General features: G+C 36.1%; 5 protein-coding genes and 1 pseudogene across 10 annotated transcripts; 4 read left to right on the forward strand and 2 right to left on the reverse strand.

Annotated features, from left to right (window-relative positions):
• LOC111798835 overlaps nucleotides 1–2,663 on the reverse strand; it is a 5,505-nt pseudogene extending 2,842 nt beyond the window's left edge.
• A 373-nt stretch (nucleotides 2,664–3,036) lies between these two features.
• LOC111798780 (SNF1-related protein kinase regulatory subunit gamma-1-like) lies at nucleotides 3,037–5,459 on the forward strand. Of its 3 annotated transcripts, none has more exons than XM_023682127.1 (6): nucleotides 3,037–3,339; nucleotides 3,386–3,591; nucleotides 3,709–4,151; nucleotides 4,269–4,535; nucleotides 4,609–4,781; nucleotides 5,081–5,459. In XM_023682127.1, exons 2-6 carry the CDS (start codon nucleotides 3,426–3,428, stop codon nucleotides 5,358–5,360), a joined length of 1,329 nt encoding a protein of 442 aa, XP_023537895.1. In that variant the 5' UTR covers nucleotides 3,037–3,339; nucleotides 3,386–3,425; the 3' UTR covers nucleotides 5,361–5,459. The 3 variants fall into 3 exon arrangements, with proteins under 3 accessions (XP_023537895.1, XP_023537878.1, XP_023537886.1); XM_023682110.1 differs by having other exon boundaries at nucleotides 3,408–3,591; XM_023682118.1 differs by having other exon boundaries at nucleotides 3,416–3,591.
• LOC111798660 (pentatricopeptide repeat-containing protein At2g02750) lies at nucleotides 4,030–7,386 on the reverse strand. Of its 3 annotated transcripts, XM_023681968.1 has the most exons (4): nucleotides 5,466–7,386; nucleotides 5,090–5,334; nucleotides 4,213–4,380; nucleotides 4,030–4,121 (listed from the first exon to the last, which is right to left on the reverse strand). In XM_023681968.1, exon 1 carries the CDS (start codon nucleotides 7,315–7,317, stop codon nucleotides 5,473–5,475), a length of 1,845 nt encoding a protein of 614 aa, XP_023537736.1. In that variant the 5' UTR covers nucleotides 7,318–7,386; the 3' UTR covers nucleotides 4,030–4,121; nucleotides 4,213–4,380; nucleotides 5,090–5,334; nucleotides 5,466–5,472. The 3 variants fall into 3 exon arrangements, with proteins under 3 accessions (XP_023537736.1, XP_023537727.1, XP_023537719.1); XM_023681959.1 differs by lacking the exons at nucleotides 4,030–4,121; nucleotides 4,213–4,380 and adding an exon at nucleotides 4,401–4,485; XM_023681951.1 differs by lacking the exons at nucleotides 4,030–4,121; nucleotides 4,213–4,380 and adding an exon at nucleotides 4,411–4,494.
• Nucleotides 7,387–9,488: 2,102 nt separating this feature from the next.
• Nucleotides 9,489–12,608, forward strand: LOC111795998 (ubiquitin-conjugating enzyme E2 2; the record flags this gene model as incomplete). The annotated part of the gene is given in 5 exon segments (XM_023678674.1): nucleotides 9,489–9,622; nucleotides 9,724–9,749; nucleotides 10,383–10,472; nucleotides 10,993–11,081; nucleotides 12,313–12,608. Coding segments are annotated over 5 exon segments (459 nt in total). The 3' UTR covers nucleotides 12,442–12,608.
• Nucleotides 12,609–13,681: 1,073 nt separating this feature from the next.
• On the forward strand, nucleotides 13,682–17,473 carry LOC111795989 (ubiquitin-conjugating enzyme E2 2-like). The gene is made up of 6 exons (XM_023678662.1): nucleotides 13,682–13,861; nucleotides 14,763–14,896; nucleotides 15,016–15,041; nucleotides 15,684–15,773; nucleotides 16,294–16,382; nucleotides 17,141–17,473. Exons 2-6 carry the CDS (start codon nucleotides 14,772–14,774, stop codon nucleotides 17,267–17,269), a joined length of 459 nt encoding a protein of 152 aa, XP_023534430.1. The 5' UTR covers nucleotides 13,682–13,861; nucleotides 14,763–14,771; the 3' UTR covers nucleotides 17,270–17,473.
• A 760-nt stretch (nucleotides 17,474–18,233) lies between these two features.
• On the forward strand, nucleotides 18,234–21,243 carry LOC111798509 (UDP-galactose/UDP-glucose transporter 3-like). 2 transcript variants are annotated; one of them, XM_023681709.1, is made up of 7 exons: nucleotides 18,234–18,445; nucleotides 19,024–19,121; nucleotides 19,254–19,384; nucleotides 19,626–19,656; nucleotides 19,836–19,939; nucleotides 20,032–20,153; nucleotides 20,403–21,243. In XM_023681709.1, the coding sequence occupies exons 1-7, from the start codon at nucleotides 18,342–18,344 to the stop codon at nucleotides 20,809–20,811; spliced, it is 999 nt and encodes a 332-aa protein (XP_023537477.1). In that variant the 5' UTR covers nucleotides 18,234–18,341; the 3' UTR covers nucleotides 20,812–21,243. The 2 variants fall into 2 exon arrangements, with proteins under 2 accessions (XP_023537477.1, XP_023537485.1); XM_023681717.1 differs by lacking the exon at nucleotides 19,024–19,121.
• The last annotated feature ends 624 nt before the right edge of the window (nucleotides 21,244–21,867 follow it).

The following is a 21,867-nucleotide window of genomic DNA, read 5'->3' on the forward strand; positions in this document are numbered from 1 at the left end:
AAAAAAAAAAAAAAAAAAAAAAAAAAAAAAAAAAAGGACAAGCCACCAATTTGAAACACTATGGAACATTTCTTTTAACAAGTTTAATAAAAACGCATTTTTAAAAATCAAGGCTTAAAAAGGTAATGACTTATTGATAGAAAAGTAAAGAGAGAAAAAAATTACAGAAGACATTAAATTTTGGGCACATAAAAAGCAACTTTAGAACACTTGAAAAAGAATCTAACATTACCTTCCACCACATGTATCCATATCCCAAGGCACCCAAAGTAGCAGCTGGAATTATGAAAGATGATATATTACCTGTTAAAATAAATAAATGATTAAAAGGCAGTCAATGGCACAGAAAACTATTACCTTTGAAGTGAAAGCAACGATCCAATTTATTGGCACATTATCAAAGTTCTTAAATTATGCAATTTGCAAATGAATTGATTAAAAATAAGCTGACTTGCCAACAGTCCCAGAGTTTCCATTGAGAATAGTAATCTGTCGTGAANGAAAAAAAGTGTAGTATGATGGATTGCAACAGTTTCAACATAGCAAAGATTTTTTTTTTTTTTTTTTAAATATATATATATATATGTGTGTGTGTGTGTGTGCATGTACTGTAATGCTAAGAAATTTAAAAATAAAAAATAAAAAGAAAAAAATAAAAGAAAAAACAGTATTTTTTTAGGTATAAAATTTATTTACATCAGGATAACTTCAGATCACCACAAAGTCCATGTATCCATTCATCATTTAACAAAATTTCTGAACACTAGCACATGCCTACACCATACACAAACATATTGGTTTCCTTAAACTTGCACATTATGTAAAAACTCAACAGTAAAGTTTATAGAACTGCAAAATCATTAGTCACATACATCTTCTTTGATCAATTTCGAGAGTTCATTCTGCTTCAACATCTTATCATCCAAGTTCTCAATCCGCTGCGTCAAATGCCTCTTTGTTGCCTATTAAACAAAAGAAATAACTAAAAAAATGTCAACACATTCCTTATTCATTTTTGTAACAATTTGACAATTTCCAACACCAATAAAAGAGTAGTCGACTTAACAGTGACAGCACACTCAATAATCACAAATCACAGTCTCACAGGAAACAAACAAACAAACGTTCAAAAATGGTACTTCTTTATTTCCTGCGTCATTCTGCAGGAGCAGTCATTCAAAACCTGATGAAAAAGGGACAATTTTTCTCCATAGCATACTTTATTCAGAGTTGGACAAATTAAACCATCATTATGAAAAAAAAAAAGTTTCCAATTAAAAAAGGTGGAAAAGGAAAATAAACGGCTTGAGGGGTGGGGTAAATGAGTTGGATGTTTTATTATACCTAGTTCTACAATATACACAGCAGGAAAAAGAAAAGAATTAATAAATATCAGTACTATCTGAAATATGGATTAAGCATTAATATGCAGAAATATGCAACTATTAATCAAGCATCTAATTACGTCATAGTAGATCATAAATGAGATTTTCAACAAGGATATGAAGAGGACATGTCAACTTCTAAAAAGTCATGAATTTTAAAAAAATAATAGTAACACTACGAAACAAGCTATACACACACTTCTTTCCCTCTAAATAAAACAGGTTGAAGAGCATACTAGACCACACTTACAGCAAGGGCCTCTGATACGTGCTCCAAATGTTTAGTTAAGTTTGAGACAGCATTAGCCATATTGCGCTTTGTAACATACATAAGGTCTGAGAATGAAAACCCCTGTTCAAACAGAAAGAATAAATAAGANACATGACAGTCAGATAGACGTTTCATTAACCACATAAAAAAAACTATCGGACAATACCTCTTTAAAAGGCATATATTTTATCAGCACCTGAGCAGCAATGGCATCAGAGTAGTCAGAATCACCCACATATTGTTCCCCAGACTTCTCTAAGCCCTTCACCAAGGACTGTAAGCACAACAATAGAAAATGCAGTCACTCATACGGAAACAAAACAAATGTTACAACGCTTTGTTGAGCCTAGTTTATCATTTGAAGTTGTTTGGGCAAATTTATGAGACATCCAATAAGCTATTCCGTTGCAACAATAATCTAGAAAGTGAGATATTGAAATCCACCGTAAATAAACGATGACAATAATAATTTAAAACAACTTTCACGAACGTTCCATCGCCAATTAGATAAAAAGTCAATAGCATCTTGGAACTTTCCCAAAAAATTTCCTAATGCCACGCAACATTGGAGCTAATTAAGCAGAAAAATAAAAACAGCCAAAATAAGAAAAATCGACACCTGAAGTTCACCCAACACATCCGATAATTTACCATTCTTAAGCAGGATCGTACTAGAGTATCCTGTAAAAACAAACACAATAACAACATTAACAATCGTGACATACTCTCGAAAAAAAATTGGTTTTAGATCATATAAACAGCATGAACGTATAAATTAAATAGATTAGAAGTCTAGTTGAAATACCAGCTCCAACAAGAATCAGAATCTTCGAAAGGCCTACTCCAGTTTGCATAGCCATAGTGGTGTTCGTCAAATCGGAAGCCCTAGGGAGGAGAAATGGGGTCTCGGAGGAGGACAAAAAATTAAGTCCGGAGTGGATACCCGGAATGCTATGTTAACTGGAACTGGTCGGCGATGAAAAAAAATATTAAAATTATTTCCAGACGACGCCGTTTGATCATGCACAACAAAACCGTCTTTCTAATTAGGCCATAACGAGTTGCCACTTAAATATATATTAATGTTATTTCTTTTATTTCCTTCACAATATATATATATATATATATATATATATATATATATATATATGTATCCGCTTTTTATATTTATTTTTATGGACATTTTAATATTTAAGATTATAATTTAAATTCAAATAAAATTTAAGAATTTAGTCATTTAAAATTGGTTAAATATAAATATATGATTTTTTTTTAATTTCATAATCTCAAATATACCCTGTTAATAATTTTAAAATTATTGGTTGAAATTTAAAAAGAAGCATCATATTCCCCTCCATAAAATCTTGCTATGTGCTTACATTGTGTAATTATTATAAGGCCATATGATCGAGAGGACGAAACCAGACCGCAAAAAAGACCAACGCAACGCAAGCTTCGATGCGTGGGACTTTCTTACATAGCCAGGGAGAGAGAGGGAGGTGCTGACCATTTCAATGCTGGTGGCAGCTGACGGAGTCGCATTCAGAGACGTGGCGGGAAGATGGGATATCAGCGATAAATCCTGCAGGCCAGTTAAAGAGAGGGGACCTTCTGATCTAATTCCTGAATTCATTTGAGATACACAACAGAGCCTAAGGAGCCTTTCGAAGCGCATCTTCTGAGGTAGGTTTGATCTATATGGTTTTTTAAACGTTTCAATCATAAGTAGGAGTGAATGATGCATTTCCCAGGATCCCAGTTTACAACATATGGCACAAGGACAGGAGGTTAGATATTCTGCATTGTCAAACTGCGAATCCTATTTCGAACGCATCCAATCTACGAAGAAACTTCCCAAGTTCTTACAGGAGACGCTGAATGATGCATTTGCCAGGATCCCAGTTTCCTCATTTCCTGGAGTTTCGGTAGGCAGAGGTAATAATGGTATCAACGACAACTTCAATTTTATAACTTCCTTCGTATGTTTATGCATAACAAATTACTAGGAGGGTTGAAGAAATAAAAAGAAAAAAATATATATACTTTTTACAGTTATTGAGATTCCAGCAGACACAACTATTCCTCATGCTGTGAAGATTCTATCTGAGTGCAACATTTTATCAGCTCCTGTAACAAATCCAAATGCAAGAGCAAGTATAAATTGGAGAGAAAGGTACCTTGGAATTGTGGATTATTCGGCGATTATCTTGTGGGTCATGGAGAGTGCGGAACTTGCTGCAGCTTCTTTATCTGCTGGTTCAGCTACTGCTATTGGAGTTGGTGCAGGAGCAGTTGGTGCTCTTGGAGCATTGGCATTAGGCGCGACAGGCCCCATTGCAGTTGCAGGGATAGCTGCAGCGGCGGTTGGAGCTGCTGTGGCTGGTGGAGTTGCTGTTGACAGAGGAATCGGTAAAGATGCTGCCACAGCGGCTGATAGTTTAGGACAAGATTTTTACAAAGTCTTACTGCAAGAAGAACCATTCAAATCAACAACAGTAGGCTCTTAAACTATGCCAGTAGGGTGACTTTTATTGCTCAAACTAACCAAATTACTACCTCATATCATATGTACTTATTTTCAAGCCTTGGTATCATGTAATCATGTGTTCCAGGTTCAGTCGATATTGAAATCCTACCGCTGGGCTCCATTTCTTCCAGTGACCCTAGATAATTCCATGTTAGGTGTCTTATTGCTACTCTCAAAATATAGATTGAGGAATGTACCTGTCATCGAACCAGGGAAACCCGACATCAAGAATTACATAACTCAATCTGCAGTGGTTCAGGGTCTCGAAAGGTGTAGAGGAAGGGACTGGTTTGACTGTATAGCTGCAAGACCTATTTCCGATTTAGGACTTCCTTTCATGTCTTGTAACGAGGCAAGTACTTATAATGACTGGTTTTGGTTTGTAACAATTTACAGCTTTAATTGTCTGTTCTCTTTTTGGTCAGGTCATTACCATCCAAAGCCAAGAGTTGATACTGGAAGCTTTCAAGCGAATGAGAGATAATCACATTGGTGGGCTTCCAGTTGTCGAGGGGCCAAAGAACAGAATTGTGGGAAATATAAGTATAAGAGACATAAGATATTTACTGCTTAAGCCTGAAATTTTCTCCAATTTCAGGTAAGATACAAGGCAGGACTTTTCATTATGCACGTTGAATTACGTTTTTAAGTCACATACTTGACCTTCTACTATAGAATGCTCTATCTAGTATCTGCCAACTATGAATATCAATAAACGTGGAAAGGGTTGCATATTAACTATGTTAGAAACTAATGCCCCAATGAGGTAATGAACTTTCTTTTATGGCTCATATGGGTTAATTCCTTCTGTTTTTCTATATTATCAAATGTGTTTAAGCTATAAAAGCCCATTTTTCTTGATTAATGTTTTATGTTTCTTTTGTCGTTGGATTTCAGGAAGCTTACTGTTATGGATTTCATCAAGACAGTAGTTATGTTGATCCAAGATGTTGGGAAACTAGCCCCGCCTATCATATGCAAACTCGATTCGACTCTCGGCTCTGTTATTCATAGTCTTGCTTCCAAGTCAGTCCACAGGATCTATGTCGTAGCTGCTGATGACGAAGTTGTAGGGGTCATCACCCTAAGGGACGTGATCTCGTGCTTCATTTTTGAGCCACCCAACTACATCATCAACAACTTTGGATTCTCTGCCGAAGAAATGTTGAATCAGTGACATTTATAAGTTTTCCTTACAAATCATAAATATTTAAGATGTAAAAGAGTTGCGAGATCTGGTTTGGCACCAGAAGTATACTAATTACTTGGTTTATGTACTTACTCTTAGGTCATTCTATTGAACTAAGGCCAGATGGCTTTCTCAATCCTTTGTCATTCATCATTTCTCTAACCCTTTCAACATCTTTCCACCTTCCAAGCTCAGCATATATATTGGATAAGATAACAAATGGAAGTGGATTCTTAGGCTCTAATTCTGAAATTCTTGAAGCCATTTCTTCGCCCAGTTTAGAATCTTTGTGCAAGCTACAAGCACCAAGCAAAGAAGCAAGAGAAGACATAGAAGGCTCTGGCAATTCTTCCAACAATTTTCGAGCTTTCCCCAACTGGCCGGCTCTACCCAAAATGTCTATCATGCAGTTATAATGATCACGATCTGGCTGCAGGTCGTATTTCTTGTTCATCATCTTGAAAAACTGCCAACCTTTGTCAACCTGACCACAATGACTGCAAATAGATAAGAGACTGGTAAATGTGGCCGCATTTGGATGTACTCCTTCTTCCAGCATCCGATCAAATATATCAAACGCAGATTTGTTCTCCCCATTGTTCCCGTAACCTGAGATCATTGCGTTCCAAAATATTGTATCTTTTGGTTTGAAGCCAAATTGATCGAAGAGTCTCTGTGCTGAAGAAAGACATCCACATTTCATGTACATGTCAATAAGTGCCGTGGCAAGCAACACGTCCATATGAATGAAGCTTTTAGTTACTTGGGCATGGATCTCTTTGCCATGTCGCAATGCAGACAAGTCTGAACAAATGGATAAAAGACTAGTGAGAGATTTTAAACTAGGGACTGTGCCAGCCGATTGCATTCTGTGAAAGTACTTAAAGGCCTTCACCGGCTGACCCAAATGGGCATGTCCACTTATCATTGAGTTCCAGGTAGCTGAATCTGGCTGCAATTTATGGGACTCCAACGATTCAAAAAGTTCCACTGCAATTTCACTCTGTTCATTTAACATCATTCCTGCAATCAATGAATTCCATGTAAATAAGTTACTGGTTCCTTTCCGCTCGTTGAATACCTTGTGTGCACACTGCCAAGCCCCACATTTAGAATACATGTCCACCAGTGCAGTTCCAACCATTACATCATCATTATCAATTTTAACAGTGAGTGCATGAACCTGCCTACCAAATCCAAGATGTGAAAGAGTAGAACAAGCAGAAAGGACAGAAACCAGTGTGACGGAATTCGATTTCCCAGGTGGGCATTCCATCATGCTCTTAAATACATCAATTACCATACGGGGCATGCCATTCAGTAGAAGCCCTGAAATATAAGCATTAAAACTCACCACGTTTTTGTTCGACATCTCTTGGAATACCTTTGCAGCGAAACCCATTTTTTCACAAGTACAATACATCGTCAAAAGCGCCGTAGCAACATATACATCCATCTGAAAACCCAGGTTGATAGCCCAACAATGTATTTGTATCCCATGAGCAACACTTGCGCATGCTGACAGTAAGTTAACAATGGTAATTGAATTGGGCTTTAATGAATCGCGATTCACAAGCTCAACCATCCGTAACGCTTCTCCACGAAAACCATTCAAAGAAAACCCAGAAATCATTGCGTTTAACGACGCCGTGTTTCTGTGGGGCATTTCGTCGAACACTTTCAGAGCGTCATCAACATGAAAAAGCTTCAAATACATATCCGTGAGGGCTGTTGCTGCATAGACGTCTGCTGAAAACCCCACTTTCATCAAGTGGGTATGCAGCATTTGGCCTTGTGGAACCGAGTTAAGCTTTGCGCACGCTTTGAAGAGAGGAGGAAAAATGAAATTGTGAGAACTAAGGGAGGCTGAGTGGTGCTGCGAGTACATGGAGAATGCTTCAACGTAAAATCCTTTGGCCACCAATCGCACTATTTCGCGATTCATGGGATTTGATCGGAGCACAAGCGATCGAGCTTATTAACCAATTGTAGACTTGTTACCTTCCAACGCTCGTTTACGTTGGTCCGTTCGAGTTTTCTTATTTATTTAATTAGTTAAACAATTCTATTAAATGTTTTCTAATCATTTAGTAAGATTTGTCTCACATGGTTAAATTTTTAAATCCTTAATTGGATTCTTTCCTCCACTCATATCTTAATTTTTGTTGTTAAACTCATCATGGTTCCGGTCATTACCAAGAGTAGTGAAGAATAGTACTCATTAATGTAATCAATTTATTTTAGATCAACGTGGTTAGTTCGAATATGCTAATGAGATAGCTCCAAGAGCAAAAATATTAAATTTTTTTCCAGGTCTCTGGCGGAGAAACCATGTTATGAAGTTGAAGTGGAACATGCACTTAAATTTTGGATGCACAACAGCAAGAGCTCGATGAAGAAACATAATGAAAATTACAAATAATACCTCCATTGACAATAATGCCAACGATTGTCATGAGGAAATCATTACTTGGAAGTCGTGACCAATAGTTAAGCATAAGAAAGAAGATAAGAATCACGTACTAACGTGGTTCATTTTAGGACGTTGGATACAATATTTTAAGTTGAAGTGAGGTTTGAATCTTATATTAAACTTATTATCCCATAAGTAATTCAAGTGAGTCTATGAGTTACCTTATTTGCCAGACCTATAACTTTTGATATAATTAAAAGGATATTGAGATAATCTTAGTTTTTATGTGTCGTCCATTAAGTATATAAAAACAATGTTCACCTTAAGAGGCATAGACTAAAAAGTCTTCTCCGTCCTCATCCTCACTAAATTTCTCATTTATTTATTTATTTGCAGAAATCGAGTTATCATAAATAATTTATTTCATTTATTGCTTTTTTTTTTAAAGATAATTATTTTAAAATTTTCATCTTTTAATATAATATTTATTAAAGTCATAGTAAATCAGTATCTTTTATATATATTATATATCTTTTACCAACTTAACTTTTAAAAATTAAAATTTTAATATAAACATAATCTTTGACCATCAGAAAAAATCTAAATATTATTTTAAAATTAAGTAATTTATTTTTTTAATATCACCTCTAAATCTTAACAACTTACAAATTAGAGATCCCTACAAGACGGCGCCACGTTAATTTACGCGCAAAAAGGGCGGCCAAAATGACAAATTACCAGCACATCGCTGATTGGCACGTGGTAATTCATTTTCCTCTACAATATATATCTTTTATTTTCTTTATTATTATTATTATTATTATTATTATTATTATTATTATTATTATTATTATTATTATTATTATTTTGGTGGGACAAAATGCAATAATATAAGCACGACTCGATTCTCCTCTCCCTCTTTTAGCCTCTTAATCGTGTTTTTGCCACTGGGGAAGTCTCTCATCGACGATTCCCTCTCGTGAAGCGTTTGAGGATTGAAATCGGGATTTTTCTTTGATTTAGTTTTTGAGTCCATCAAGATCAAGTGAAGGATCTCGCCGCGCTAGGTTACGGGTAAGGGGTTTCGATCATCTTAATTGTTTGAATTCTTTTCTTACATGGTTGCCTTGTTAATTTTGTCTTCGATTCGTGGATTATCATGGTGTGTCATTGGTTTTTGTTTTCGATGTTATTGACGTGGTTGTCGCGTGGGTGCATATGTGTTCCCATACTGAGGTTAAGACCTGTTCGCCTTAATTTGTTAGATGATATATTCTGCTTGTCTGGCTAGCAGATTTGGACAGAGATCTAGGGGTTTTGATTACGGCGACAGTATGGGAAAAGATTTATTGACGTGCGACGCGTTAACTTTTTTGTTTTGTTACTGCACGGGTTTGCAATATCTAGTAGTTAGCTTTCCGAATTGAAATGTGTCTCGAGGACATTTCCTCGTATCTTGCTTGTTCTTTAAATGAAATTAAACAGTTCCACCAGTTCTCCATCCATTTAATCCCCTTCTCGTTTGATGATCGAACTTGTTTGTTGTTCTTCATCAAACTTGCACTTGGCGTGAATTTTCATATATTTTGAATACTCGAACGGTATCGTTTCATGTTCAGATTGAGCATAATCATTTTTTCTGCGTTGGCCATGCAAGTGCTGAAGAAAGTGAAGTTAAAATTGTTGTCTTGGTTTATTTTCAGCCGGTGAGGATGTCTACTCCTGCAAGGAAGAGACTGATGAGAGATTTCAAGAGGTTGCAGCTAGATCCACCTGCTGGCATCAGTGGTGCTCCCCAAGACAATAATATCATGCTATGGAATGCTGTTATATTCGGGTACGACCCTTTTTTTCCTTTTTCTTATCAGAATTTTTTTACATGTCCATCATTGCTTCTGTTGCTAACTGATTTACATGTTACTTCGTTGGCTTATGCAGGCCAGATGATACACCTTGGGATGGAGGTATTCTCAATTTCTGGTCCTTTATGACTAATTAAGAAGACAACAGTGTTGTTATTACCGAGTCTTCTAATGATTTACCTCTCTCTTATTTGACGAATTCACTTTGTTTTCTATCAAAAACTACAAATAATCAATGATATTAATTTATGTGCACTACAATATATACAATAGTATTTTAACTTTTCTCAATTATGTAAATATTTTTTTTGCTATATAGTTAATTATTTGAATGATAGTTTGTATCTTCACGTCTCTTGATCTTCTTGTCAAGCTCTTTCCACTATTTGGATATGGCGAGTGCATTGTATTTCCTGGGGGGGAAATCAGAATAATTATAACTTCTAAAATTCTATTTATTGTCTTCTTGGGGCTCTTGAATCTGTAAAGTTAGGTTGTTTTCATCTCTCCCGATGCAATGTACGGGTATGTACTCTGAATGATCCATGTATTATGCAGTGCTTTTCTAAACGTTAGATTTTAGTGAAAGGGATATTGGCATCTTGTTTGTCGTTTCATTTTCTGAAATTTTTAGTTAATTTTGTATTCAAATTTGGTAGTTTTCTTAATTAAATATATTTGTGAACTTCTTGTGTATGGTGTGTAATTTGGTAATCATTTTTTTGAGTTGACCAGGTACGTTCAAACTTACCCTTCAGTTCACTGAGGATTATCCCAATAAGCCACCGACAGTCCGCTTTGTTTCTAGAATGTTCCACCCTAACAGTAAGTTCCCAACCTCCAGGAATGTGGCCTTAACAAATATTTTACGATTTGATTCATTCTTGGTAAATTTGCGGGCTTTTTGTAATCTCCATTGGCACTAGGTTTTATGAGGATGGCTAGTTCTACTGTACGTTTTTTGCTTATTTTCTGTTAATACAATGTAGCTCAATGTGTATGTTTTAGTGCTCAGCTAATTTTCTCTTGCTAAGAAATGGAAAAAAAATCATCTGCTAATATTATCGTTTCTGCTTTCATCAAACCTTTATAAATCCTAGTTGCAATGCTTGATATGTATGCTATGTTGGGCTTGGATATGGATGGGTGATTTTAATATGTGAAAGTTCAGAGAAAAAGAGTTCAACTATCTTGTAAAATGACTAAGTAAATGTTTATCTTAGGTTGCAACGTAAGTTGTGACAATTTTGTTTTAAAATTATTTTCTGTACGTGCTNTTTTTTTTTTTTTTTTTTTTTTTTTTTTTTTTTTTTTTGACTCATTTGTCTTTTGCGATCACCTTCAGTTTATGCCGATGGTAGCATTTGTTTGGACATTCTGCAAAATCAGTGGAGCCCAATATATGACGTAGCCGCTATACTCACCTCTATTCAGGTACCACCTAATCAATTTGACCTTAATGTCTGTCAAGGATGAAATTTTTTCTTGCTATATTATCGGCAGCCTCCTTTTATCATATTATAAGATGTAAATAATGTAATTATAGTCAGTTAAAGAAACCTGCCATTGCCTCCTCTGTACTATGCCCAACCTTTGTTGTAGAATGCATAAGGTTCATGTGTCCTCTGGATGTTTATTATATTAAATTTGGATGAAACTAGCTTAGCGAGCAGGCGGTTAGTTGTAAGCCTGTTCTCCCTGCTGACCCATGCATAAAGGCGTTGTTCTTGTAGTTTTTGTCCTTGATTTTTGAATTAGCGACACATGATAGGTTTGATTCACTCATTTTTTTCTTTTAGAAAAAAAAAAAAAAAATAAATAAATAAAAATAAAAACTAAAAACATAATGCACTAGAATTTCAGTGTAGGTTTCAATTATGATCATGTCGTTTTAAAAGTTTCATTTTTGACCTTTGAATTATTTGGGAACATCCCTTCTGCCAACTTTTTTGTTAACATGAACACAGAAATATGATATGGTCATATATAGAATAAGGTACATGAGCATAAGTGACGGATTTCAATTATGCCCTTAGACTTTTGAATAGGTTTTAGTTATGTTCTTATTATCTCAAAGTCATATTTTAACTCAACCTTTAAAATTGTTTCAAAACTGCATAAATATGCTATTAACTTCAGAATTTAAATGAAAATCTAAATATTTACGTGGTAGTGAGGCATCAAAAAGTTTTAAGGGTTTTAGCTTTATTCAAAATGATGTTGATTGGGGAGGAAGTGGAATTGAAGGTTAAGAGTTTTAGTTTAAATGGCATCGAGAGCCATGTATTGTGAGAATAGTAATACATTTGTAAAAATTAGCAGTCACACTCTGGAAAAGTCAAAAGAGTAGGGTCTTCATGAGGGAAAAATGGTGGAAGAGTGGGGTTAGTGGAAAATATGGGTGGGAAACTAGGTGAACAATATAAAATGATTGACTAATGGATGAAGACAAATTTATCCTCCAAAGTAAGAAATTTGTTTTGCAATAGTGGGCCCTGGGTTCGGTTATTTGGGAGTCTTTGTTTGTCACTGCCACTCTTCTTTGTTTATTGCTTAATCTTAATTTGCATCGTTTAGTTGAGAGATGATACACTTTGGGATGGAGGTGTTTTGGAAATTTTATCAACCTTTTGTGTTTTTATACCATTAATGTTTTCCTTTGCAGTCGCTGCTGTGCGACCCCAATCCAAACTCTCCTGCTAATTCTGAAGCTGCTAGGATGTTTAGCGAGAACAAGCGTGAGTACAACAGGCGAGTACGTGAAATTGTGGAACAGAGCTGGACTGCTGATTAGCCACAAAATGGTTGTAGGCGAACAAAACAGAAAAGATGGTCGAGTGGCTTGTTTGCATGATATTGTGTACCTGGGAAGAAAACTGATTTGTTTTGTAATTTGCGTATTATGTGATATGCTTGCTTGGTTTATTAAGATGAACTGCTTTAGTCTATTTCAATTTGTCTCTCTGGTCTGGTTTTTGCATCTTTCTCACCTAAGTTTTCCTCTATCCTTTAATTCCGACCTTTTGATCGAGACAAATGCCATCATTACACATCTTCAATTAGGGTGCTTACCAATACGATGAAAAGTTATGGAGGATTAGGGATTAATAATATAGACTAGACGTGATGTTTGTCGTTCTGCATACCAAACTGTACTGCCGGCTTAGACAGCAAGGACCTTAGAATCCTTTTATTTCCGACTTACTTATTGATTTTTTTAACTTAGCAAAGGTAAAATGCGAGCTGTGTATTTGTAGAACGTAGTCACATTTATTCCCACCGTGGATTGATTTCTTTATATGAAGGTCACCAGGTTTACACAAGTACTAGTCCATCTTTCTTGAACATGCATTGAATGTTACAATTTTAGACCACATTTCCAGTGGAAGGACATTTTGTTTGGATTCTCTGGATGGTGAACTGATCGATGAGAAAGAGATGATGATAGATACTTACTTAAGGATACTTACTTAAGGATTATTCTGATGAGTACTCGTATAATATTTTATGTGTTATGTTACATTCTAGAAAATGATCTATCGATAAGAAGTTTTTATATATTTCTTTATTTCTTTTTGGACGTAGTCTACTTATTTTGTTTTCAATGACAGGGTTATAATTTCAAAAGACGTTTTACATCAAATAAAAAATTCAAATAGCTCATCATGAGATGAGATGGGGTAATTAGAAAAGCTGAAGAAAGAATAATATTAACGGAAAGCGACAATTGCNAAAAAAAAAAAAAAAAAAAAAAAAAAAAAGGAAAAAGAAAAAACGTATAACTAATTTAAATAAAAAAGAAAAGGAAAAAGAAAAAGAAAAATCTTGGACTGAACAGTGCTTTTAATCATTGGAGATGGGAGGCCAAGGCGGCTTCCTGTTAATATACGCGCTAAAAATTCGGACAAATGCCAAATAAAATAATAACAAAATTACCTCGCACTGCAGATTCGCACGTGCCAACTCATTTTCCTCTATAATTTCTTTTTTTTTTTCTTTTGTGAAATTTGATTTCAATGCAATATAAGCAAGATTTGGGTTATCTCCTTCCTTCTCTCCTCTTATCGTGTTTTGGTCACCGGTGGAGATCTCTTGTGGAACGAGTACCTTTCGTAAAACCAGTCGAGATAAGTGCTCGGGATTTTCTTTCACTTTGTTTCTGAATCATCCATCGAGATCAGCCGAAGTTATCGGCTCGCCGAGCTCGGTTACGGGTAAGGGATTTCGATCATCTTAGTTTTTTGAGTTATTGTCTTTTTTGGTCGCTCTTTGTTAATTTTGTCTCCGATTCGTCGATCACCGTGGTGTTACTGGTCTTTGTTTTCGACGTACTCGACGTGGTGGTTGCGTGGATGTACTTGTGCCGATACCGAGGTGTTAAAAGCTTGTTCGCCCTAATTTGTTAGGAATTGTAATCTGTGTCTATCCATCAGTTTAGGAGAGAGATCTAGGGTTTTGTTTCATGAGAAGGGTACGGGAAAGGGTTTATTGACGTGCAAGAGCTTGAGTGTTAATCCTGCCCGACTAGCATTTCGAGCTGTGGTTTGAGCAGCAAATGGTGTCCCTCTTCTTGTCTTGGCCCTTTGAATCCACAAGTACCAGCGTAGGACCAAGGAATTCCCCGCCCCCGTACATCTGTAACAGTCACAATTGTATTGTTTAAACTTGCTTTCATATGAATAAGGCATTTTTTTTAAAGCACGGGTTTGTAGTAGCTACTATGTTTTCCGGATTGAATTATGTATCGAAGGAGATTCTTTTTGTTCTTGTTTGTCCTGTAAATGGAATTAAATGGTATCACCTCCTTCTGCATCCATTGGGTTCATGTGGACGTATGCTCTAGAGTCTGGACTTCATTTTGGACCTGCAATTTTAATTTACTTAAAAAGCGCCCTTGAAGTGCTCCATTGTTCTTTTCGTTATGGTGATATCATGGAAGATAGAGGCACCTCCTTCTCATTTGATTGAACTTGTTTCATGTCCCTCATCTAACTTTCACGTGGTTGAATTTTCATCTTTTGTATCCTTCTTTAACGGTCCTTTTTCATTTTTCTGAATTGGCCATATGCATTTTTAACAATTGAAGCTAAGATTGTTGTCTTGGTCTATTTTCAGCCGGTGAGGATGTCTACTCCTGCAAGGAAGAGACTGATGAGAGACTTCAGGAGATTGCAGCAAGATCCACCTGCTGGCATCAGTGGTGCGCCACAAGACAATAATATCATGCTATGGAATGCTGTCATATTTGGGTAAGCTGGGAAAATAAATAATGACCTTGTTCTTTCTTCTTAACAGAATTTGTGCAGGGCAATTGCTTCTTTGACTACTGATGCTTTGGTCTTTGATTGTTTTTTGTTGGCTTTTGCAGGCCAGATGATACGCCTTGGGATGGAGGTATTCTTAATTTCTGCCTTTCTTGGCCTATTTTTCTTATTTAGAATAAACAGCGTTGTATTAGGATCAAGTTCTATAGTCATTTACTCATTTTTTTCTTTGATGATTTCACTTCGTTTTTCTGTCCAAAACTAAAACTAATGAGGATCTTTTTTCACTGCAGCTATGTAGATACGTATGTTGGCTTTATATCTATTAGCTTTGTACAGTTAAATTGATTTGTCAATTTTAAAATTATCCGGTCCTGATTTGCATGATATTTTGTTTGTATAACATGTTCTTCTTTTTAAGCTTTTTACTGTTTGGATATGGATGTGTGTTGTATTTTCTGGTGGAGAACTCAAAGAATAATTAGAACTTTCTAAATGTCTGGTTGTGATTTCCTGGTTCTTTAAATTCAAAATGTTAAGTTGCTTTCATCCTTCCTGGTGCGAGTTATGGGAATGTATTCTGGAGGATCTGTGTATTCTGATGTCCTTTTCTAAACACTGAAATGGACATTAGCATCTTGTTTACTTTTCTGAGAATTTTGATTAATTTTGCATCTTATTTTGGTATTTTTCCACAAGTATTTTTTTTTATAAACTCCTCATGTAGTTTATGAATTGTGATTTGGCTACCCTTTTTTTGAGTGTTGACCAGGTACGTTTAAGCTGACCCTTCAGTTCACGGAGGATTATCCAAATAAGCCACCAACAGTCCGCTTTGTGTCTAGAATGTTCCACCCTAATAGTAAGTTCGCAATATCAAAGAATGTGCCCTTTACAAACAAGTTATGCTTTATGTGGTTCATTCTGGGTCAATTTGAGAGCTTATTATAGTCTCCAATGGCACTGGGTTAAGAAGATGCCTACTCCTGTAGATTCTTTCTCCAGCTACTTATTGTTAAGAGCGTGCTGCTTACTATGTTTATATGCTGTGCTTACCCAATTTCATTGTATATTTTTCATATTGTGCATAGGTTATTTTCTTTGTCTTACAAATAAAAAGCAGCTATCGTGTTTCCTTCATCAAACTTTTATATGAACTCGACGTGTTATGTTTGATATATATGGGTATGTTTGACTTGGGCCTGGATGATTTTAATGATTGGAAGGCAAGAGAGAGAAAGTATAACTATCTGGTAAAAAGACAAAGTAAATGTTTATCTTAGGGTACATTGTAGATTGTAACAATTTTATTCTTAATTTGTTCTGTACTGTTTCTAAGCTTACACTTTGTTTGTGCGTTTTGCCTTTTCCATTGCCTTCAGTTTATGCTGATGGAAGCATTTGTTTGGACATTCTGCAAAATCAGTGGAGCCCAATCTATGATGTAGCAGCTATACTCACCTCTATTCAGGTATTCCTAATTGATTTAACCTTAATAAATGTAAAGCGTATTTTTAATTTATGTATGATTAATAGCTCTTTTTATCACAAATGAAAAGCATGCCACTGCTCCTGTACTATGCCCTATCCTAGAAGTAGCACGCATATGGTTCATGTGTCCTCATGATGCTCATTGTAACTTATTTATGGAACTGGCTGTGCGCGCAAGAATTTACTTTGTACAGTTGCCCTTGCCACTGACCAGCCATGCCATAAGAGCATTCATTCCTTTAGTTTTTGTTCTTATTCTCTGAATTTGTGGCATATGACAGTTTAGATTCTTTTGATTTATTGATTTAGTTTATTATTTGATTATTATTTTTTGACATTTAGGATCAAGTATAAAGAACAGGCCTCAAAAAAAGTATAAAGAACTGGAATTATCTTGCCTGATTATCTGATTGGAATTTGAGACCTACTTAAGAAATTGTATCTATTGTCGATATTCTATATTTTTTTATGATACCATTAAAATAACCAACACTGCAAGTATACTACTGCCCTCCTAGAAAAGGGAGAAAGGAACGTAGGTTTGTGAGATAAAGAATTATCTGCCGATTTATTTGGTGTGGGGATTGAGTATGTGATAATATTGTTGTCAGTAATGGAAAAATGACTTGTGGAATTTAGTGTTAAATGGCTCGGTGGTGCTTTTCATTGATTTGCAAGCTCAATGTTCGTTGGTTGGTTGGTTTGTTTTTTTAATCCCAATAACGTTTTCCGTTGTAGTCGTTGCTGTGCGACCCCAATCCAAACTCACCTGCTAACTCTGAAGCTGCTCGGATGTTTAGCGAGAACAAGCGTGATTACAATAGGAGAGTACGTGAGATCGTGGAACAGAGTTGGACCGCTGATTAGCCACAAAATGGTTGTGTAGGCGAACGAACAGAAAAGACAGTCGAGTGATGACTTGTTTGCATGATATTCCACCTGGGAAGAAAACCGATTTATTGTGTAATTTGCGTATTATGGATGATAATGATGCTTGCTTGGTTTATAAAGATGAACTACTACTATGGTCTATTTCAATTTAGACTCTCTGGTCTATAGTATTTTGGCATCTTTCTCAGGCAAGCTTTCTTCTATCCTTCAATTCTGGCCTCTGATCGAGGTAAATGCCATTTCAACGATTCAATCGGGAACTTCTATTTGGTGGGGCTAATCTCATTCTGCTTACGATACTTTCCTGCCAACTTTTTTTTTTTATTTTTAAAAATAATAATTGCTCTTTTCCATCCCCATCTTCTGCTTCCTCTCATCGATGGTCACCTACGCCCGTGACTGACTAAGAAAAAAAAAACTTTCATTTTCCTCTAGCTTAAAATTATTTCATATTTTCAAATACTTTTAATTGGGTGATTTGCTGTTTTATGTTAAATTGTATACACCCAAAATATATTTGGTAAAAATAGGAAAAAAGAAAATAATGGCCCATTAGTGACCTGACCACAAGCCCAAGCCCAAAAGCATAGTGAAAACTGAAACGCGTCGTTTCGGTGGATGGACGTAAGCGACATGTCGTCAACTTAGCTAAAGGTTGAAACGTCGTATCGTAAAAGAGACGTCGTAGTGGCCTTACGTAATCTGTAGCTCCATTACGCGCCATTGGAGTTCTGAATTCCACGCTTCTAACGGCGCGGCGCCAAGTCGAGCTTTTGCCGTTGTCTTTATAAGTCTTCCATTCCGTTAAAAAGATCCGCGTCGATTCAACCAATCAGAGGTGCGACGTTGAGTCACTCAACCAATAAAAGTGCTCCACGTGGAATACCTTCCAATATAATTCGCTTCACTCGGGTAGTTTTTTTCTTCTCCATTTCAGCTCTTGGCCATTTTTCTTTTCCTGCCTGAATTAATTTTTTCTCTTGCATATTTCTGCAATTTCGATTTCTTTTCTTGGATCTAGTCTCTCCGGCGACATCAAGGGCTGAGAATGGAAGCTCATGGCAGTGGACTCCGCCGCGTGTTCGTGCTCGCCTTTTGCGTCGCCGGGATTTGGTCCGCTTATATTTACCAAGGCATTCTTCAGGAGACTCTGTAAGCTTTTTTTTGTTCGTTATGATTTATTTACTATTACTTTCTTTTGAGCGAATGTCTGTTGTTGATATCTTCCTGAGGATTCTTATTACAGCATAAGCTTTGTTTTCAGATTTTTCATATTAGACTTTCTTTTTTGTATTTTTTGTTGGAAAGCAAGTTGATTCTGTTGAATTTACTTGCGAACAGTAACTGCCCATTATCTAGGGCAATCTGGGTAACTATTCCGTGGAATTGGATGTTGCATTTATTCGTTATGCAACTTCTTCAAGATTCCTTCGCCATTATATTCTTACCTTAAGATTTCTGCATCTTTTGGGAGATTAACATTAGTGCGTATGTTTCAGAAAATGCTGGGATTTAGTATCCAAGATTCGGGTTCTTTTTCTAATGATAGGATTTCAGGACTAGTAGTCGTTCTGCCTACTGTCTTTTTCCGTGAACTTGATCCCAAGAAACCCATTTTTTCTCTTGGGAAAAATCACGTTCCGGAGGAGCATCCTCATTGTTATTGCTTTCTTCACCGACGGATTCAAATCTATTTTCATGATTTTAAGTCATTTTTCATTTCTCTTTAGGTCCACTAAACGCTTTGGTTCCGACGGAAAGAGATTTGAACACCTTTCCTTCCTTAACCTGGCACAAAATGTTGTCTGTTTAATATGGTCATACATAAGTGAGTTTCTCTTGGCTCGACTTCTTACCAAATCTATTCTATTATGTACCTTCCATTATCGTACGGATTTAAAAGGAAAAAATATTTTGTGCTGTGGTCAAAAGAACTAAGCTGGTTGTGCATCATAAACAGTGATAAAGCTCTGGTCCAGTCGTATCACTGGTGGTGCACCTTGGTGGACATACTGGAGTGCTGGTATTACGAATACTATTGGACCAGCTATGGGAATTGAAGCTTTGAAGTATATAAGCTATCCTGCCCAGGCATGTTTCAAATTATACCCATATTTAATTGTTTAACCTTTTTATTTCTGTTGTGGCTCTATAATTTTCTAAATTTAATCAATCAAGATTTCCTTGACTGACTATAAACCCCTGCGATAAATGTATAAATGATAGTTTCTGCTAGGGATGAGTGTGAGTACTAAATAAACAATGAGCGGCAACTAAAACAATGTGTGAATATTTGATTCTAGCTTATGAATTATGTTGTCCATTTCTGCAGGTCCTGGCAAAGTCATCAAAAATGATTCCAGGTTAGACAAATGAGATCCTCATAATAATATGTTTTACTCCACTTTAATATGAGGGTAGTATACTGTTAGTTTCATGGTAAATAAAAAAATCATGGAAAAAGAGGTTATGAAAACAATACTTGGAATTGATGATCTATGTACGTATTCCTTCATCTGAATCTTTGTATTCGCTTATGCAGTGATGCTGATGGGTACGCTAGTTTATGGTATTAAATACACATTTCCAGAATATATGTGTACCTTTCTGGTTGCTGGAGGAGTATCTACATTTGCTCTCTTAAAGGTTTTTTCCTTTTCAAATCTTCTTGCTTCTCGTTTTTCTATCATCAATTTCTTTCTCTAAATTTTTGTTATTTATGCTTATGTTAATTCCAGACTAGCTCAAAGACTATCAGCAAGTTGGCACATCCTAATGCACCCCTTGGCTATGGGCTTTGCTTCCTGAACCTTGCATTTGATGGTTTCACGAATGCCACTCAGGATTCCATTTCAGCAAGGTGAGAATAACACTTGGATAATTTTCTTTCGCCAGAATCTTCCTTTCTTGTGCACGATTAGTTTATACGAATGTATCATGTTGAAGATTTACATTATTACATGGTATTTATCTTGTCATAGTATTCCATTTCAGCAAGGTGATGTTTTGATGTATTTATCTTGTCATAGTCCTCAGAAGCTTTATGCTGTTAAACAGTTTAAATCAATTATGTTTACGTATGGTCATATATTCGTCATCAATTCTGCAGGTACCAAAAAACAAGTGCATGGGACATAATGTTGGGAATGAATCTTTGGGGTACTATATATAATGTGATCTATATGTTTGGGTGGCCGCATGGTACTGGATATCATGCCATAGAATTCTGCAGACAGCATCCTGAAGCAGCTTGGGACATTCTTCTGTATTGTCTCTGTGGAGCAGTTGGCCAAAATTTTATCTTCCTAACAATCAGCCGATTCGGTTCCCTTGCTAATACCACCATTACCACAACTCGCAAGTTTGTCAGCATTGTGGTGTCCTCTGTGCTCAGTGGAAACCCTCTGTCGTCGAAGCAGTGGGGCTGCGTTGTAATGGTCTTCTCAGGGTTATCATATCAAATTTACCTTAAGTGGAGGAAGCTGCAAAAGTTGCAGAGAAAGAGAAAGACCACCTAAGTAGGAAATCAATTGTAACCAAAGGTTCAATGGTCCTTGAATTAGAGGGTATCTGGAATATTCATGGATGTAGATTTATAGAGTGCTTTAGAAGTATAAACCAAGTTTTGACTCTGCCTTTTCTTTAATTTTCTGTAATCAGGCTTCGGGAGCGAGGGACCAGTGGAAGTTCCCTCCTTGAAGATGCATCTGATTTTCATTTTTTTTTTTTTTCTTTTTTGGAACTTAAAGATAACAGCTAGCTGGTGAGGATACATACGAATGATATATGGAGTAGTGTGTCTTGATGGATGGATCTACACTTTAATCTACAAAGTCAATGTAGAAAGAAACAGAATTATGTTTTATTCATCCAGATGTTATGTTGCTTTTTTGCCTGCCATGGCTCTATAAGATTTCTGGAAAAAAAAAGTGTTTCTAGAAATGGGAATCAGTTGTGTGTATCAATGTTGTGCAGTTTAGTTTGTTACTGTTATAATATGGTATAACATGATATATCATATAAAAAAGTTGTGCAATATAGTTTGTTACTGTGTAGCTAGATTTTGTTCTGACAAAGTATGAAATAAACAAAAATAACATGAAGGTGTTGTAAGTAGAATGTTGATGATCTTTCCACTTTGCTGGAAACAAAATTCAAAATTAGCCTTGTTCCTCGAGAAAGTTGATAGAGCAATAGGTGACCCTTTATTTTGTAGGTAGTTCCCTCCTCTTTTCAACTTCCACTTTTTGACTTTCGTCATTATTATACTTTGTCCCCCACTGCAAATCCGCCCCCAACCATCTGAATTTAACACACACCCTTCTTTCCCTGCACTGTCGACTTCGTTTCAATTTTCAGTCTCACGCCAGGGCCCGAGACATGAGAGGTATAAGCTTACAAAATTCTCTCCAGTGTCTTGTCTTTTCTTTGTCTTATCCCAACCCCCCAAATGTATTTGAACTCTCACTTCGTGTGTTGTTTTCAAGAAGTTGGAAGGTCTTACAAATTTACCACTTTCACAGGGTTTTTTCTGCACTTTCTTCTGTTTTACTTGAGGTTTTCATAGTTCCAAC

The sequence above is a fragment of the Cucurbita pepo genome, chromosome LG01, assembly GCF_002806865.2.
Source record: "Cucurbita pepo subsp. pepo cultivar mu-cu-16 chromosome LG01, ASM280686v2, whole genome shotgun sequence".
NCBI classification, from domain to species: domain Eukaryota; kingdom Viridiplantae; phylum Streptophyta; class Magnoliopsida; order Cucurbitales; family Cucurbitaceae; genus Cucurbita; species Cucurbita pepo.

What these genes read in the sequence shown, in the direction of transcription:
- LOC111798509 (XM_023681709.1), top strand. Translation starts at nt 18,342, where the DNA reads ATGGAAGCTCATGGCAGTGGACTCCGCCGCGTGTTCGTGCTCGCCTTT. An exon ending in ATATAAGCTATCCTGCCCAG is followed by an intron (nt 19,385 to 19,625) that starts GCATGTTTCAAA and finishes CCATTTCTGCAG; the next exon opens with GTCCTGGCAAAGTCATCAAA. An exon ending in CAGGATTCCATTTCAGCAAG is followed by an intron (nt 20,154 to 20,402) that starts GTGAGAATAACA and finishes TCAATTCTGCAG; the next exon opens with GTACCAAAAAACAAGTGCAT.
- LOC111795989 (XM_023678662.1), top strand. Translation starts at nt 14,772, where the DNA reads ATGTCTACTCCTGCAAGGAAGAGACTGATGAGAGACTTCAGGAGATTG. An exon ending in TAGAATGTTCCACCCTAATA is followed by an intron (nt 15,774 to 16,293) that starts GTAAGTTCGCAA and finishes CATTGCCTTCAG; the next exon opens with TTTATGCTGATGGAAGCATT. An exon ending in CTATACTCACCTCTATTCAG is followed by an intron (nt 16,383 to 17,140) that starts GTATTCCTAATT and finishes TTTCCGTTGTAG; the next exon opens with TCGTTGCTGTGCGACCCCAA.
- LOC111798660 (XM_023681968.1), bottom strand. Translation starts at nt 7,317, where the DNA reads ATGAATCGCGAAATAGTGCGATTGGTGGCCAAAGGATTTTACGTTGAA.
- LOC111798780 (XM_023682127.1), top strand. Translation starts at nt 3,426, where the DNA reads ATGGCACAAGGACAGGAGGTTAGATATTCTGCATTGTCAAACTGCGAA. An exon ending in CTTTCATGTCTTGTAACGAG is followed by an intron (nt 4,536 to 4,608) that starts GCAAGTACTTAT and finishes CTTTTTGGTCAG; the next exon opens with GTCATTACCATCCAAAGCCA. An exon ending in GAAATTTTCTCCAATTTCAG is followed by an intron (nt 4,782 to 5,080) that starts GTAAGATACAAG and finishes GTTGGATTTCAG; the next exon opens with GAAGCTTACTGTTATGGATT.